Raw genomic sequence first — 14,754 nt, 5'->3', positions numbered from 1 at the left:
ATCAGACTGTAGTTTGTAAACCATCAGTCTGTCTCCCCCAGATGTCAGGGTTAAAGGAAAAGTGTCACGGCCTACCTATCATAAATGACATGCTTGTTTATTTTAAAAGATGACATTTGTCATCATAATAAAAAAAAAAAAAATTCCCATGGCACATGTGAAGAGTAGAGGAAGGCATATCCAACAGGCAGCCAAAATACTGAACATGATTAGATGGTATGGAGGAGCATGAGATGCATGAAAATGTGACTTCACTTGGTCTTTCAGCATGATTAAACTTCCTTATTTGCATGGATTTGCTTTGGGCTATTCACTTAGCCTTTCAGCTGCTGAAAACATAATGGCCTTACATGTAAGTTACTGTGGTGTTAGCAATTAAGAAGTTTATCAATGGAATCCGCAACAGAAAGTTGAGAACCATGCACCTAGGGCCCTGTAGACACCGGGAGTGTTTTTATGCCTCCGTGCCGGCGATAGCCGTGGAGGCATAATGTTTTTAGGTTGTCTGTCCATCCCATTATTGTGAACGTGATATCTCAGGCACCCCTGGAGGGAATTTCTTCACATTCAGCACAAACATCCACTTAATACCTTATATTAAATTCTTATTATTAAATATATTATATGAGTCTGACAGACATGGATGTAGCAGCAACTTGACTGGTTGGTGGAGGCATTCAACCGTGAAGCGGTAATTCTAGTTACGTCTGAAAGTCCTTCATACACACAGTGGAGAGTTTAAATGCTGAAGGATACATGTTCTGTATATTATGGCATTTATATCTGAAATGTTGTCCCCTTACTAAAGCGCTGCTGCAAAAAAAAGAGTCACTCTGAAAGGTTACAGCTGAAAAATACAATATTGTTTGAAGAACTTGTGAGTGTACTGCCAGGAGTGTCCAATGACAGTAACTGAAGTGAGCAGGGGAAAAGTGTGTTAAAAAGTTCAGTGGAGATAATAGCGAGGGAGAGTGCTGAAGCAAACATTCTGAAGTTGGGGAGGATGCTCCACTGCGTAAAGAGACAGCGAGAGATCAGCATTGGCGTTTTTTTGCGAGCTCTGCACCCTTACTGAGCCTGAAGGAAGTGCACACACAGCAGACAAGAAATGCACATACACACATATTGTTGGAATACATCACAACACAAGCTGTTTAACAGCTTACTATGAAACTCCACAGATCTTTAGCTCATTTGTGTCTCATCTTTGCTTTCAGGTGGAATAACAAAGACTTCTTCCCTTCAGAATTTTAGAAAGGTGCACTGTACGTTTTCGGTTTTGTTTTTTGCTTCTTTTATTACTCTCTCTTAACTCTTTAGCTCTGAACTAAGGGTCATTTTAATAATCAGGAAGTTATGGTTGCCTGCCTTATGGTTCACCCAGGAATTGAGCACAGATACACAAAGTTTCTCTTTCTGCTTCCTATCGCTAGTTGAAAGGAAAAAGGAAGTTTAATTGAATTTGCAGTATTTGTTCCCCTCTCCGTTGTTGTAAAATAGGTCAACTTTGTGCTCTGCATCTCTAGAGGAACTTCTCTGAATCTGAAAAGTTTTTTGTGTCAACCTTTTGTTTTATAAGGTACGATGATTCACACAGGAATATATTGGCTTCTTATTTGATGTCATTTGTGATGCTGCTCACATTTATTCTTCCTTAGAAGTAATACTGTCTTTCATAATTAACATTTTCCTATCAGTTGTTACTCTAGTTTTTCCATATTTCTTTTTTTGAAGACATTTAGATTGTGTAAACATTGGGGAAATGTAGCATATCACTGACTGAAGTAGAAGTTGGCAAAGCAGGTGAGGGTAACCCAAAAATAAATGTGTCACTACTTCATTACTCCTGGAAAGAAGTGGATATCACAAATACATTATATTTGACAAGGTTGGAGTATGCAACTAGATTTTACCTTTGAGACCTGTCAGTTATTTTTATATCCATCTCGAAGCTAAGGCACTGAACAATGTCTGTTTTGTTTCAAAGTGTTGTGTTGTTTCCAATGCAATGCTCAAATGTGAAAGAGACAAATCCTATTCAGCACCAATTTCATATTTCAGCTCGACTCAAATAGTGTTAGAAATCACACTGCAATTTTGAAAGGATCCTCCACCCACAGTCCATGGTACCAGTTAGCAAGAGCTCTGTTGTACACCCCAGTCAAACCAGTATGAGATAAACACGTTGCTCTATCTTGGCAGCCCAGTTAAAAATGTCCTTCGCATCAAGCTATCATGGTGGTATCTATGTATCCTCCATAAGCACAAAAAGACATGATTGAAGTTGTTTGGTGTGATCGTCACAGAGACATGTCATAGAGAAAGCAGAAACATATTTGCGGAGCCCACGACAAACACACAAGGAACCTTTTAAAGAGATGACTAAGGCAGAGTTGTTGATTTGAAATGGTATCAACTGTCTCCTTGCCAGAGCCAGCATGCTTGTTTATCTCGCTTCTTGAATCTGTCTAAATGAGACAAATGAAGGGGAGCCTGCTCCAGTGAACAAACCAAACGAAATGAGCCAATGTGCACTGTTATTCTGAAATACCCATTGTCCTCATCTAGCAATTAGAGAGGAAATGAGCAACTGGAAATCAGGAAATTAGGTATTGTAAAAATATCTGCCTGGCAAATACAACGTGTATGTTTTCTGTGATGTTTCTGGTTATAATTAGCAAACGCTCTAGACAGATGCCTAAATAAGCACCTAAGACTTCTCACTGCAGCATGATCCATTCTATTTAAAGTTGTTAGGCATAGGTGAGTGATCGATAAATTGAATCACAGACCCAAGGAGGCAATTTTCACCAGGGCATTATCAACATAAACAGTGTTTCATTGACAATTCTGTTTTCTTTATTGTGTTTTAATTAAGGTTTTTGCTAGTCCTTTCATCTCATATATTGTAGAGTCTGCCTGCTTATTAGTCTCTCTGACTCATCAATGGCTGTGTACGTCTCTAAGACCTTTGTGAAAGGTCTTAATATGTCATCATAGCCATTTACCCAGCATGACAAAGGGAATGTGGCTGTCCCAGCACCCTAGGGTGTGGCTCAGAAGTCTGCTCACTGTGCATTAGTGAGTGGTAGAGTGACAGGGTTCAGCTAAGAACACTGGGCTCTGAAAGACACTGCTGATATCAAGCAGCACTTGTACTGATTAACAGCTGATTATACTGCCATTCACCTGTTGTAATCACAGCATGGCAATATGATGGGGAGATGTGCATATACAAAAGGACATTTCAACCCTGTATTTATGTATTCTGGTGGTACAGAGAAATAAAACACTTTGATGACTAAGTAGTGATCATATTGCAGAGAAACAAAAGGATATTTATTTGTTTAGTTGCTTTGTTCTAAATACTGTGTAGTGTGCTCCCTATTTACAATAAACCTTTATGCTACTTTTTAATCTGTAGTAAATTATCTTTGACCACTAGGAGGCACAAAAACTCAGAAACAAACTCACAGAAACCTAGCCCGGAGTTACTAGCTGTGCTCTTGGCTAACCATCAATTGACAGTGGTCACCATTGGGCATCTTTAGTACCATACTGTATGTTTCATACCATTATATGTAATTTTTGCATGGTGTCTGGTTGGCACTAGTTCTACATTATTGGCAGCTGTTCAGCTAATTTAATCAGTGGCATAGACACATCTGTTTCTTTAGCTTTAGCATGTTTAACTTTAGGTACAGCCACTATTTACTTTGGTACATTGCTGTTTTGTGCTGGAAAGGCGGTTTGGATTTTCTTACCATTATCAATTGTGTCTGACTATTTTTTCTGATATTAGTTTATTATAAAAAACCAAACCCCTCACTTTCCCAGTTAGCATTTCAGTATTTTACACATACATGTATATCTGGCACTGCAACTTTCCCCATTTTCCTTTTAAAAATAAATTTCTAAGCTTTGTAAGCTAACCTTTAGAGTGGAATATATGCTTCTTTTTTTTTATAAATGCAGCCACAGGTGCCCAGTGCCTAATTATCGGATAATAACATTAGCCTCAAATAAGGTAATATCTCTTTCTGATAAACTAAATCATAAACCTGCTGTCTCTGTCAGACTGCTGGAGCAGAATAAAAACTGCTTTTAAAAAGTTGGTACATGTAATAAAACTACTAAACATGTATGTCAACCTTGAGCCTACGTGTGTGTATTGTCATTCCACAATGAGCTTATCTCTGTGCAGCCACCAAGCCGAATTCTGTTGCCATGCCGCCACTCAGTCGCTCACACTCAATCATCCTAAGGTCTATAAAAAGATGTGGGTATCCTGAGAGACATGAATCTTGCCTCAGCTTTCACTCACTTTTTTTTCTCCCTGTTTCCGTCTATTTCGTCTAACAACACTTTGTCCTTTCTGAATCCTCTCCCTCCCCTTTTTCTCACTCCTAACCCCTCTCTTTCCTTTCACCTTTACTCTCTTAGCTTGCTCCTCTCCTCTCCTCTTCTCTCCAGGAGGTCCCAGCGGTGATGATGATGCTGCTCAATATCAGGGGAAATCCTCGCAGGGTGTCTGTAGCCTTCTCTCATTTAGCTTTCTGTGCAAGAGCTTTGGTTTTGTGGATCACGGCATAATAACTAACATTTAGTGAGTGAAATATCCTGTATTGTAGACACTATGCTACATGCTTGGTATCTCTTTTTAAACCAATCTGCTCACCATGTGCTTCTCGAGTCATATGATGCTTTTTAATGTATTAGTGCAGTGTATTACATGGCTGAAAACCTGAAGCTACAACATTATAGATGTGTTTTTCTGATTTAGTTATTTTTTTATCCATTAATAAGACCCCCATTTGTTGAAACATGTAAATAAAACATGCACCGTGTGAGGTTATTACAAAAGATTGCATCATAAAAAAATGAATTGCCGTTGTGTGCAAGATGAGTGAAGTCAGTTCTTGTTGCCTGCTGTCGAGGGGCAGTTTGGCCTCAGAGAAAAGGAAGAAAGGTGAGCAGTCACTAGGGAATCAGAGGTTAGCGCGCACACACACACAGACACACACTTCTTCTCGTTACTGGCCTACCTATGCCAGATACTTCACACACTTTTTTGTACCCAGAGCAGATTCTTTGTTCCATTTGCTCAAGGCTTAGGTGAATTTGTTAGCCGTAAAAGCTGCTGTACTTAGGATGAGGCACGAGATGCACTCTGCAGTTTAGTGTTTCCTTGTTTTTGAAATGTGCAAATGCACCACTCTGCCTGGGACCGATAAATATAATAAACATCCCTTTAATGTGTTTTTTTTTTTTTTTTTTTTTTACTTATTCATAAAGCATAAAGGCATAAGCTGCTTGCCTTTCACATTTTAACAATATTTTTCACTTATCATGACATATTTCTACAGTTGCCATGGGAAAGAAAAGGTCTGTTATTACCACAAGTGACTGTAACATCTTTTCCGGTTTTCGGAGTTATTGTGCAATTCTCCACTGCCTTATCACAGCCAAAGATGGCATGTAAAACACCAGGTTCTGAAAACACAACAAAAAAAACTGTGATTTCAACCAAAAAATACTCTCTTCCCAAGGGATGCGCTTCCTCCTCTTGCCAGATTTAGTCAGCAGAGCTTGGTGACATTGAGTGTGACATTGGGGTTTCCTAATTACTAGTTTTCAGCAGTTGCAGTCTTTCTCTCTCTCTCTCTCTCTCTCTCTCTCTCTCTCTCTCTCTCTCTCTCCCTCCCTCCCTCCCTCCCTCTACCTGAGATGCTTCTGTTATGTGTTTAGATTTTGCTATTTACCACCTGCCTACAGTGTGAGAGGCAGCAGTGTCCTGGAAAGGATGCATTGCGTCTTTGTTTGCGTCAGAGGTGGGGAGGAAAAACATCCACGGGATGCAGTACATGCCTATACATGTAGTCTGTCTATGCGTTCTCATTGCCTTGTTTAATATGCCTGTGTTATGATGTGTTAATGTTGGAGGTGGAGGCAGGGGGAGGGAGTGTTATGGCAACAGCCTTCGCTATAGTCTACTTCCACCTGGATAAGGTTGCAGTAATATTTACTCTCTGTGCATTCAGACTGATATATATTCACTGCTTGTGCTGAGTATGCACAGCCAAGGGGCCAAAAGTCATGCGAGTAAAATTGTATGTATGTGTCGGGACAGGAGCGTTTTTCCTCTGATGAATGAAGAACCAGCATGTAGCTAACCTCTCATCTCTCTAGGTTATGTTGGATGAAGGTTTCTTATGCTACTGTTTTGCCCCCGGCAGATCCCGCACCTCTCCGAAGGTGTTCGCATCCATGGAGAGAAGGTCACAGAGGCGCTGAGGCCTTTCCATGACCGCTTGGAGGCCTGCTTCAAGCAACTGCGGGAGAAGGTGGAGAAACAGTATGGGGTAAAAACCCTGGTAAGAGCTTTTGCTTGTTTGGGAGCTTTCTGTTACATGAAAAGTGCTTTGTACTGTAGCTCAGTGTGGTCATTTCTTGCAGGAACTAATGTAATCTGCTGCCTTTTATTTCTCCTGGTGGGTTTGGCCTTAAATTAATGTAATGTAATGTAACACATCATACAATATGATATTGTTCTACCTTTCAGAAATCCATCATGTAGGATTGCCATCCTCCTGTTCCTTTGTTTGGTTTTAACATTTATTCCATATATGTTTTTTTGTTTTTCAGATAAAACATTGATGCAAGTACTTTGCGTTAGCTGAAAATGTTCATTATTTAGTATTTTGTATACAGAGAGAAATAATGGTCACAGGATGACATGAGCCACAGAAAAACATCTATCGATACAAACATGGCACACGGTGTAAAAGTTACTGAGGAGAGTGGTGTTCCTTAGTTGGATTTACTTTCCTGTGGGAGGAAGCACTGCCAAACTGTTTAAAAAGCCAGTGTCCGAACCAGGACATAAAGATGATAAAATTAATTAAGACCGTTAACAGCATTTGATGCCATTAAGAGCTGATGTCAAGAACACAATCAAAGTGAATGATAAGCTACAAATTTCTGATTTTGAGTTCCCTGTTCCTTAACAGCATGTCCTCCAGATGCATTTAGAACACGCATGTCATACTTGCTTTTACTTTTAAGTCAGCTTGTGTGCAGTGGGATGCTGCCGGGGACGACCTCCCATCTCTCTCCTCTTTTACAGATTTAATTGTTGCTTGGCCAATCTTTTCCCTCAATCTTGCCTGAGGTAAAGGCGCTCTCGCTCAATTTAAAGGGAGAGGGTAGTGACCTTTCAAACGAGAGAAAAGCCATCACTTTCAAGGGTGGGATAATAAGGTTATCCCATCAGATGTGTGATGACCCCTTTCTTCACTCAAATTTAAATGCAGAAGGGTTCATTGTTAGAGAATTAGGAAGAAAGGTAGAAATACCGGGAATGACCTTCTAACACTATATATTGCCAGTAGTGTAAACAGAAATAAAAATGCACAGATCACTTCAAAGCAGTCATTGACTTCTAAGCTGAATTTTGTTCTGTTTTTCTTTTCCTCTGTGGTGTCAGCCGGCAGTAGACGAACGGCGGGGGCCTTGTCCTCAGTCCATGGTGCGCTCCTTCACCATGCCCTCCTCCCAGAGGCCGCTGTCAGTGGCTTCAGTTACCTCCATCTCCTCTGACAACTCCCCCTCCAGGCCTGGCTCAGATGGGTAACACCTGGTTTACAGTTCTTCAGGGCGTAAAATACCATACGTCCTCCTTGGCTTTTTTTTGGTCATCCCATTTGAGCAGTTTAGAAAAGTGTTTTTGGATTACTGTCATGTAATAATCCCTGCCGTCCTTATCTCGATAAATCAGTCCCAGGCCCCACGATGATGTGCTTATGCAATTTTTGATCAACTGTTTTTTGTTGAGTTAATCATGTGTACCTGTCAGATAGAACATCAATCCTTACCAACTTCATTATGAGAATGTGAATCAAACTAACATTAATGCCAGTGTTAGGGGTACTTTGGAGTACTGCAGGGGATACAAATGTTTATTTAATAATATCAGCCATGCATAGTTCCTAAATTTTATATATATATAGTACAACATTTTCATAAATTATACACTATAATAATTAATGAATTTTGTGATTTTACACATTAGAAATGTAACATTTAAGTGTTTTTCAGTTACAATATCTTATGTTTAGTAAACCAGATACTGATGGCACAGCGCTGTATTGTACCTCTATATAGCTAGGCTTTTTTTTCTACCGAAAATGTTTTGTGCTGGTCGGATGGTACTTGAATGAATAAATATTTCAAAGTGGGTTCATTATTCAAAAACATTTGAGAACCCCTGAATTATGCTAATAACTATTTCAGTTATTCCTGCTTGACTGTTTAAGAGAACCATTATCGTATTATTTTGATTTCAGTTTTGCCCTGGAGCCTCTCTTGCCAAAGAAGCTGCACACCAAGTCTCAGGACAAGCTGGACCGGGATGAGCCTGAGAGGGAGCGCAAAGAGAAAAAGAAGGAGAAGAGGAACAGTAAGCACCAGGAGATCTTTGACAAAGAGTTGAAGACCACGGAGATCACTCTGCAGCCCGCTGAAGCTGTCATACTGTCAGAGACGGTACTGAAAATGTGGCCTATACTAGAAATTCACGTTTCTCTCTCTGCCTTTACTTTTGTTTTGTTTTTACTTTAAATTATTTTCCATTGCTTTCCTGAACCATTCTGTATTCTGCTGCTCCTCTCTTCTTTTCTTTCTCGTACCTACGCAAGTGTATTGACAATTTGCTGTGGGTGTTCATGGTTCACAAAGAAGAAAGTAGGGGTGATGTGAAATACAGAAAAATTGAGAGAACTTAATATGTGCCCAACTACAGGCATATTAGCAGGTTTGGACTGGTAGCTGCTCTGTATTGCATTGTGTTTCAAGCTTGGTGCTCTCCCTTAACCAGCATCATGATGCTCCTTCTTCGTTGTGTTATTACAGACCCATTTGGGGAGCATTTTCCCTGGTCCCTAAGCATTAGGAAAGATGACCCCTGAACTTTCTTTTATTGCCACCATCAGGCCACCACCTTTTTTCTATGAAAGAATAATCTAAATCTAATTGGCGTGTTACCATGATATTTGCCAAGCACATTCATGCTCCCAAAGGCTGAATCATTTCCATTTTGGACTCAAAGAGCTTTTCTCCAGCGCCACTCTTATGTCAAGTTGTTAAGTTTGTACACAAAATAATTAAGGGGTAGATTACTACAATATTTTCTGTGCATCTTTATGGTCCTCTGAGGATGAATCCTGTTGACTTCCACTGACCCTGTGACTTTTCTTCTAGTGTAACTGTTGCACCACATTTTCCATGCCATACAGTATACATTATTGTGCCACAGAGAAGTGGAGGCCTTTGTTGAATTTGGTGTTTGAAGTATTACAGGTTGCAGTTAGCATTGTATCTCAGCAGGGTCTTTACCCTTTTTACTTAGTTTTTATTTTCTCCTCTCACAAAATTGTGGCCCTTCTCTCTTATTTCTACCACCCCGTTAGGGCTGCACGATATATATCGATTCTTTATTGTCATCGCTACATCAACTGGCGCAATATACACATCGCAAAAGGCTGCGACATATCGCGAAAGACACTCAGAGATTTTTTTGTGTGAGATTTGTTTTAAATTTCCCCCCCCCCCATTGCTCATGTCCCTCTTCACAACCGCTGTGTCCATTACAGCAGAGAAGTATCACTGTGTTCTGTATGCCCAGTGGGAATGCTCACTGGCTAATGGCATTAAGATAAAGGTAGGAATGGGATCCAGAAGAGGCCTCTGGCGGTGGTGGAGCCGTCTGGCTTGTGATAGGAGCCTCTTGCCTCGGGGGTCAAGGATAGAGCACCCAGGGGTCTCTGGTACTCACCAATAAGTTGTATGTTATAGTAGTTTGAAGTTATTATCTGGAAAATTGCTTTTTCACCCTCAATACAAATGTCAGTTTTGTGTTTTAGTGCTTTGGAAAAAGCATTACATCCCTGAATGAAGTGTGTTATTTGCAGTGCCTCCCTTGTGGCTGGCTGTTTGAGATTGGCCAATTACAAACATGTTTGTTAATGTAGCCTACAGTATGGGATAGCCCTGAGGACATATCTTTTCAAATTCAAATTGCTGCCATAATAAAGCTGGGAGAAAACAGTTTTGCAAGCAAACAATGATTTCTAACCACAAATAAAATAATAATAATAAAATAAAAAGATATTGCAACACAATGAGCACATTTATCCAAATGGTTTCTCCTTCAGGAATGCAAATAGTCAACTTAATATCTGTGTGGATACACACACAACAGTCCCAAAGGAGATGTGAAACTCATTTTCTCCTTTAAATTATATTGTATTACGCGTCTGTTATATTTCACCGTAGACTCATGTTCCAGCTATTACATTTTGTTCTCAGTTCGGCTTTATTGGTGTGTTGTGTAATTTAGGTTGTTTTACATTGAGCACTCAGTAACAACTCGATTCCTGATAGTATCTACTTCTCTTTTTTGTTTGTGCATGATTACTCAGATCAGCCCCCTGCGGCCTCAGAGACCAAGGAGTCAAGTTCTCAGCCAGATTGGTGGAGACCGACGCCTCTCCGTGTCCCCTGGACCCCCTTCTTCTTCCTCCAACTCCTCCTCCTCGTCGGGACCCCCGCCCATCACACCCAGGAGCAAACTCTCCTTTAGCCTGCACACTGTTTCCAGTATGAGCAATCTTACTTTATTCTCACTCCCATTAAAACACACGTTATCTTTTGACTCGAGCTACAATCTCTGTAGGCCCTTTTGTTTTACCTATTACACCGTTACCACATGCCGTGGTACACACGATGATGCTCAGTTTGATCTAAAACAGAGCGCTATGAGTCATGTTAGCTACACTTCTTTAAATGGCCATGCAAATCATACTGTAGCTGTCAGCACCACACATTAACCTCTAAATGTGTCTCTTTGTCACAGGCTGCTAACACCAGAATCACTCATTATAGGCTCTATGTGTTAACTTGCTCATCAAGGATATTCATGAGAAAACAGTTGCTGCTTTAAAATTCTAATTCATTGCATTGTGAGACACGCTGCTTTAAATTTCACATTATCCCTGATGAGTGATGCTGAGATGTAATTTATTATTTGACCAAATCAGTTTTATGACGGCATCTTTAAGTCACAGTGTTCATGTATAACAATCTTCAGTTTGTAGCAACTGTAAGGGAATGCTCCATTGATTTAGTATTGGACTTCTAAAAAGTCAAGGGACTTGGGAGAGACAATTGTTTAAAAAAAACTTTTACTTGATTGTATGGGTCAAGCTCCAGAAACAGTGGATGCTGCACTTCCTATAATAATAATAACATAGCATCTTTTTTTTTAGATCCTCTCTGCCTGGTAAGTACCAAAGTCTTTCAAATTACAGGTCTTCAGTTTGTAACACAGGCTTTTTAATACATAAGTGGTGACACTTAACTTTACCCCTCATTATTATTTTAAACCTTGTATTGAATGTTTATATGGTGCTTACGAATAACCTTGATGACATCATCGGGGTTGGGCATTAATTCACACTTGACCGTGGAAATAATGTTTTGGCAAAAACATTATCTTAAGATCCACTTACTAGCTTTTCTGAACCACTGAAGACGTGAAACAGCTGAGTAATACTCGCATGACTACTCAACTGTTCTCTCTCTGTGTTAAATAGATTAGGTCTCCCCTGTGTGTGTAGGAATTTAGCTTTTCTCAACAAAATGTCTTGCTTTTTTAAAACATACAATTAGTCTGAATGATAGAAAATTCATCAGAAATAGGCCATGTTTGGGTCCCATCCGTACTGTTTGCGAATGGAGTTTGATGATGAATGTGAGCTGATGGGCGCCCTCTTGCACAGATCTCGAGCTGAACGGGATGGGCTGTTCTGACAAAGGTGAAACCCCTCCTCCGCTGCCAGTGAAAGGCAGCAACGCTGATTACGGCAACCTGCTAGATAATCAAGACTTGACGAGTCCCTCGACGCCTCCACCACCCCCGCCACATCAAAGGGTAGGTGTTTTAATTAGGGCTGAGAGGAGCTCCTTAATGATGCATGGCACTCGTAATGAAACAAGAGGCCGCTACACACACTTGACATTCGGGTCAACCTACTCCACTATCCCTTACTCCTGTACGTCCTGTGCTAATGTGTGCGTTCATGTCTGTGTTTGTTCAAGCATGTTTCACACTAACATTTGTGTGTCACAGAAGAGTGTAGGCATCAGTCAGTTGGCAGCAAGGGCCTACACCCTCCTGTCCACCCCGCTGTTATTTATACTTGTTCCCTCCAGCCAGCCTGGTGCTCAGACGTGATTGATTGGATGATTACTTTACCTCTCACATCCATCAGGAGCTCTCCCTCTGTTAATCAGCCGCTCGTCTCTCCACACTCACCGATGTCTACGCTAGCCATCCTCTCGCCTCGCCACTCCGTTAACTAATCTTATTTATCCACTGTCACGGCCCGTGGACAGGTAGTAAAACGGAGCCTGTACAGACAGTGTGGCAGCAGGCGGACAGTAGTGTAGTGAGAGCAGATGTTCAGAGACTGAGTGACAGCCGCTCTTCATTTACAGTCCTTGATGGAGGCAGAGGTGAGGTCATTTGACGAGCATTACTCCTTGTCTGTTGTCTCTGTTGTGAACTCAGGTGTCTAGGAAGGGCATGCAGGTAGACAGAATAGCTCAAACAACTCCATTCTCCATTCTTTATTATCCTAAAGCCCCAATCTGTCATTTTTTGATGACATGAATATAGGGTATATTAATTAAAATAACTTCATAGTTTGACTAATGGATGAATAATGTACATTTGTGTTTCTCAACTAATATAGGCCAGTTTTTGCAAACATTATTAATTAAAAAACATTTACCAGAATTAGAAAACAGCTTAGATTTAGGTGTCTAGTGTTGCGCCCGGATCAGGCTACAAGATATCAGCACAAACATGGCCCATAGATTTGGGAAAATACTACAGTGGCCGACAGGGGCAAAAGCACTGCAACTTAATGAAACACATGCAAATAGACAAAACGCAAGCAAATTAAGAAAACATCTTAATTAATTTGAAAACACATGAGCAGCATTTAGCAAACGCGCAGCAAATACACACAACACAACCAAATACACAAACGCACTGCAAATACAGAAACGATGCAAAAAGAAAAGCACACAAACTGCGAAAACAAATGCAACAAAAAAACGCTGCATCCAGATTACACAACCTTTAGGGGGTGTATTCATTAAGTTGCAGTGCGTTTGCCCCTGTCGGCCACCGTAAAATACGCTTCCATACAACAATTTCTGTGTCTGAATGGAAGGCAACAAATGATTGCACTAAAAAGCCTTTCTATTGCCCCTCGTGTCATGCAGCCACCAAGATATGATTGGTTGAGGTTCAACGTGTAGTCTGACGAACATATAGTCTGAGAATTCAAGGCACCATAATCACCGAATCTGACATAGTTTCAATCTTAATGACATGCATGTTGTGTAAGCTGATCCTGGCCCTTGTATTAAAATACCTGTCATTCAAATTGCGAGTGATAGCAGCTTTAAATCCTAACTTTAGAATTTTAGTGGAAAGCCAAGTAAAGACTTTATTTGAGAAAATGGCGATTTCAAGGTTACTGTTTTGTCTGTTTGCAGCACATTCCACCTCCACTGCCCAGCAAGACCCCCCCTCCACCTCCTCCAAAGACCACCAGGAAACAGGCCTCCGTGGATTCAGGAATTGTACAGTGAACAAAGACGCTGACAGTAGGACCAAACATCACACTGACAACACAACAAAAACAACATCAGCAGTAACCGCTCTCACCGAAAAAAGCGGCTGTTTTTACCCACACAATCCTCGCTCCCTGTCCCAGCTTGACAAGATGAATACCTCACTGTAGCCCGCCCCTTCTTATCATCTTTTTATTTTCATTTTCTTCCTATCTTGTTTTGCCTACAGTTTGACGATGATGCAGTCTACCACAGGGAGTATGTTGCACAGATGAGTAGTCACTGAATTTATACTGTAGATGTCGTCTACGCCCGACACCATGCCACTTCAAGACTTTATCAGGACATTGTGTTCAGACAGATAAGCGTGGACCGACAGCTTTCCAATACTGGCCCACTCTCAAGTATATGAGAGCACATAGGTCATTAAATAATAATTCCTATATCTTTTATTCATATTCCCACTATGTACAGAGGTTTGTATATATGATTTTTATTTTATTTCTTCTTTTTTTATTTGTATGTGATTTGATCATGACTTTTTTGTATTAACGTATCATTAGATCAAGTGGCATTTATATGAAAAAAAGGGCTTGTAGGTTTTGAATTGACAGGGACTTTACAGTGTTGGTATGTGAGAACATATCATGGATTTTATTGGTAAAATTTTGGAGTGCACATACAATTAACTCCTATCGCATTGTCATTGTCCAGACCTTGTCCTAGATTGCTGTAACCTTGAATTTCAATAATATTGACTGTTCCCACTACTGACATGACTTTTGAATAAACTTTCAAATGTATGTATTTAAAAAAAAAAAAAAAAAGCCTCTGCCTCATTATTTTTTGTCTACAGCGAGAGATGCTAAAAATTGATGTGTTTCTATATTTCTGAAACAAACTCGCAATTTGTACACATTTCCTCACTTCTACTTAACACTCGGTAACAAAGCTTTCTGCCTGCTTGATCGACAGCCATCGCAACAGCCGCATCATTAGCAACAAACAGACGTTTTATACAGGACGTGTTACGCTATACTACACTATACA

The 14,754-nt window shown here is 40.3% G+C and overlaps 1 protein-coding gene across 2 annotated transcripts in view; it reads left to right on the top strand.

Moving 5' to 3' along the window:
- Positions 1–14,478, top strand: part of dock1 (dedicator of cytokinesis 1) — a 188,603-nt gene extending 174,125 nt beyond the window's left edge. For both annotated transcript variants that reach the window (XM_078278479.1, XM_078278478.1), the window contains exons 47-52: positions 6,237–6,374; positions 7,487–7,629; positions 8,346–8,544; positions 10,479–10,656; positions 11,838–11,989; positions 13,627–14,478. In XM_078278479.1, the coding sequence (XP_078134605.1) occupies positions 6,237–6,374; positions 7,487–7,629; positions 8,346–8,544; positions 10,479–10,656; positions 11,838–11,989; positions 13,627–13,722 (906 nt within the window). In that variant the 3' untranslated portion in view covers positions 13,723–14,478. The remainder of the gene's footprint in view (positions 1–6,236; positions 6,375–7,486; positions 7,630–8,345; positions 8,545–10,478; positions 10,657–11,837; positions 11,990–13,626) is intronic.
- Positions 14,479–14,754: the final 276 nt, after the last annotated feature.

The sequence above is a fragment of the Sander vitreus genome, chromosome 21 (genome assembly GCF_031162955.1).
Source record: "Sander vitreus isolate 19-12246 chromosome 21, sanVit1, whole genome shotgun sequence".
In the NCBI taxonomy this organism is placed as follows: domain Eukaryota; kingdom Metazoa; phylum Chordata; class Actinopteri; order Perciformes; family Percidae; genus Sander; species Sander vitreus.
The sequence above is the reverse complement of the archived record's forward strand: the minus strand, read 5'-3'. Positions and strand labels throughout refer to the sequence as shown.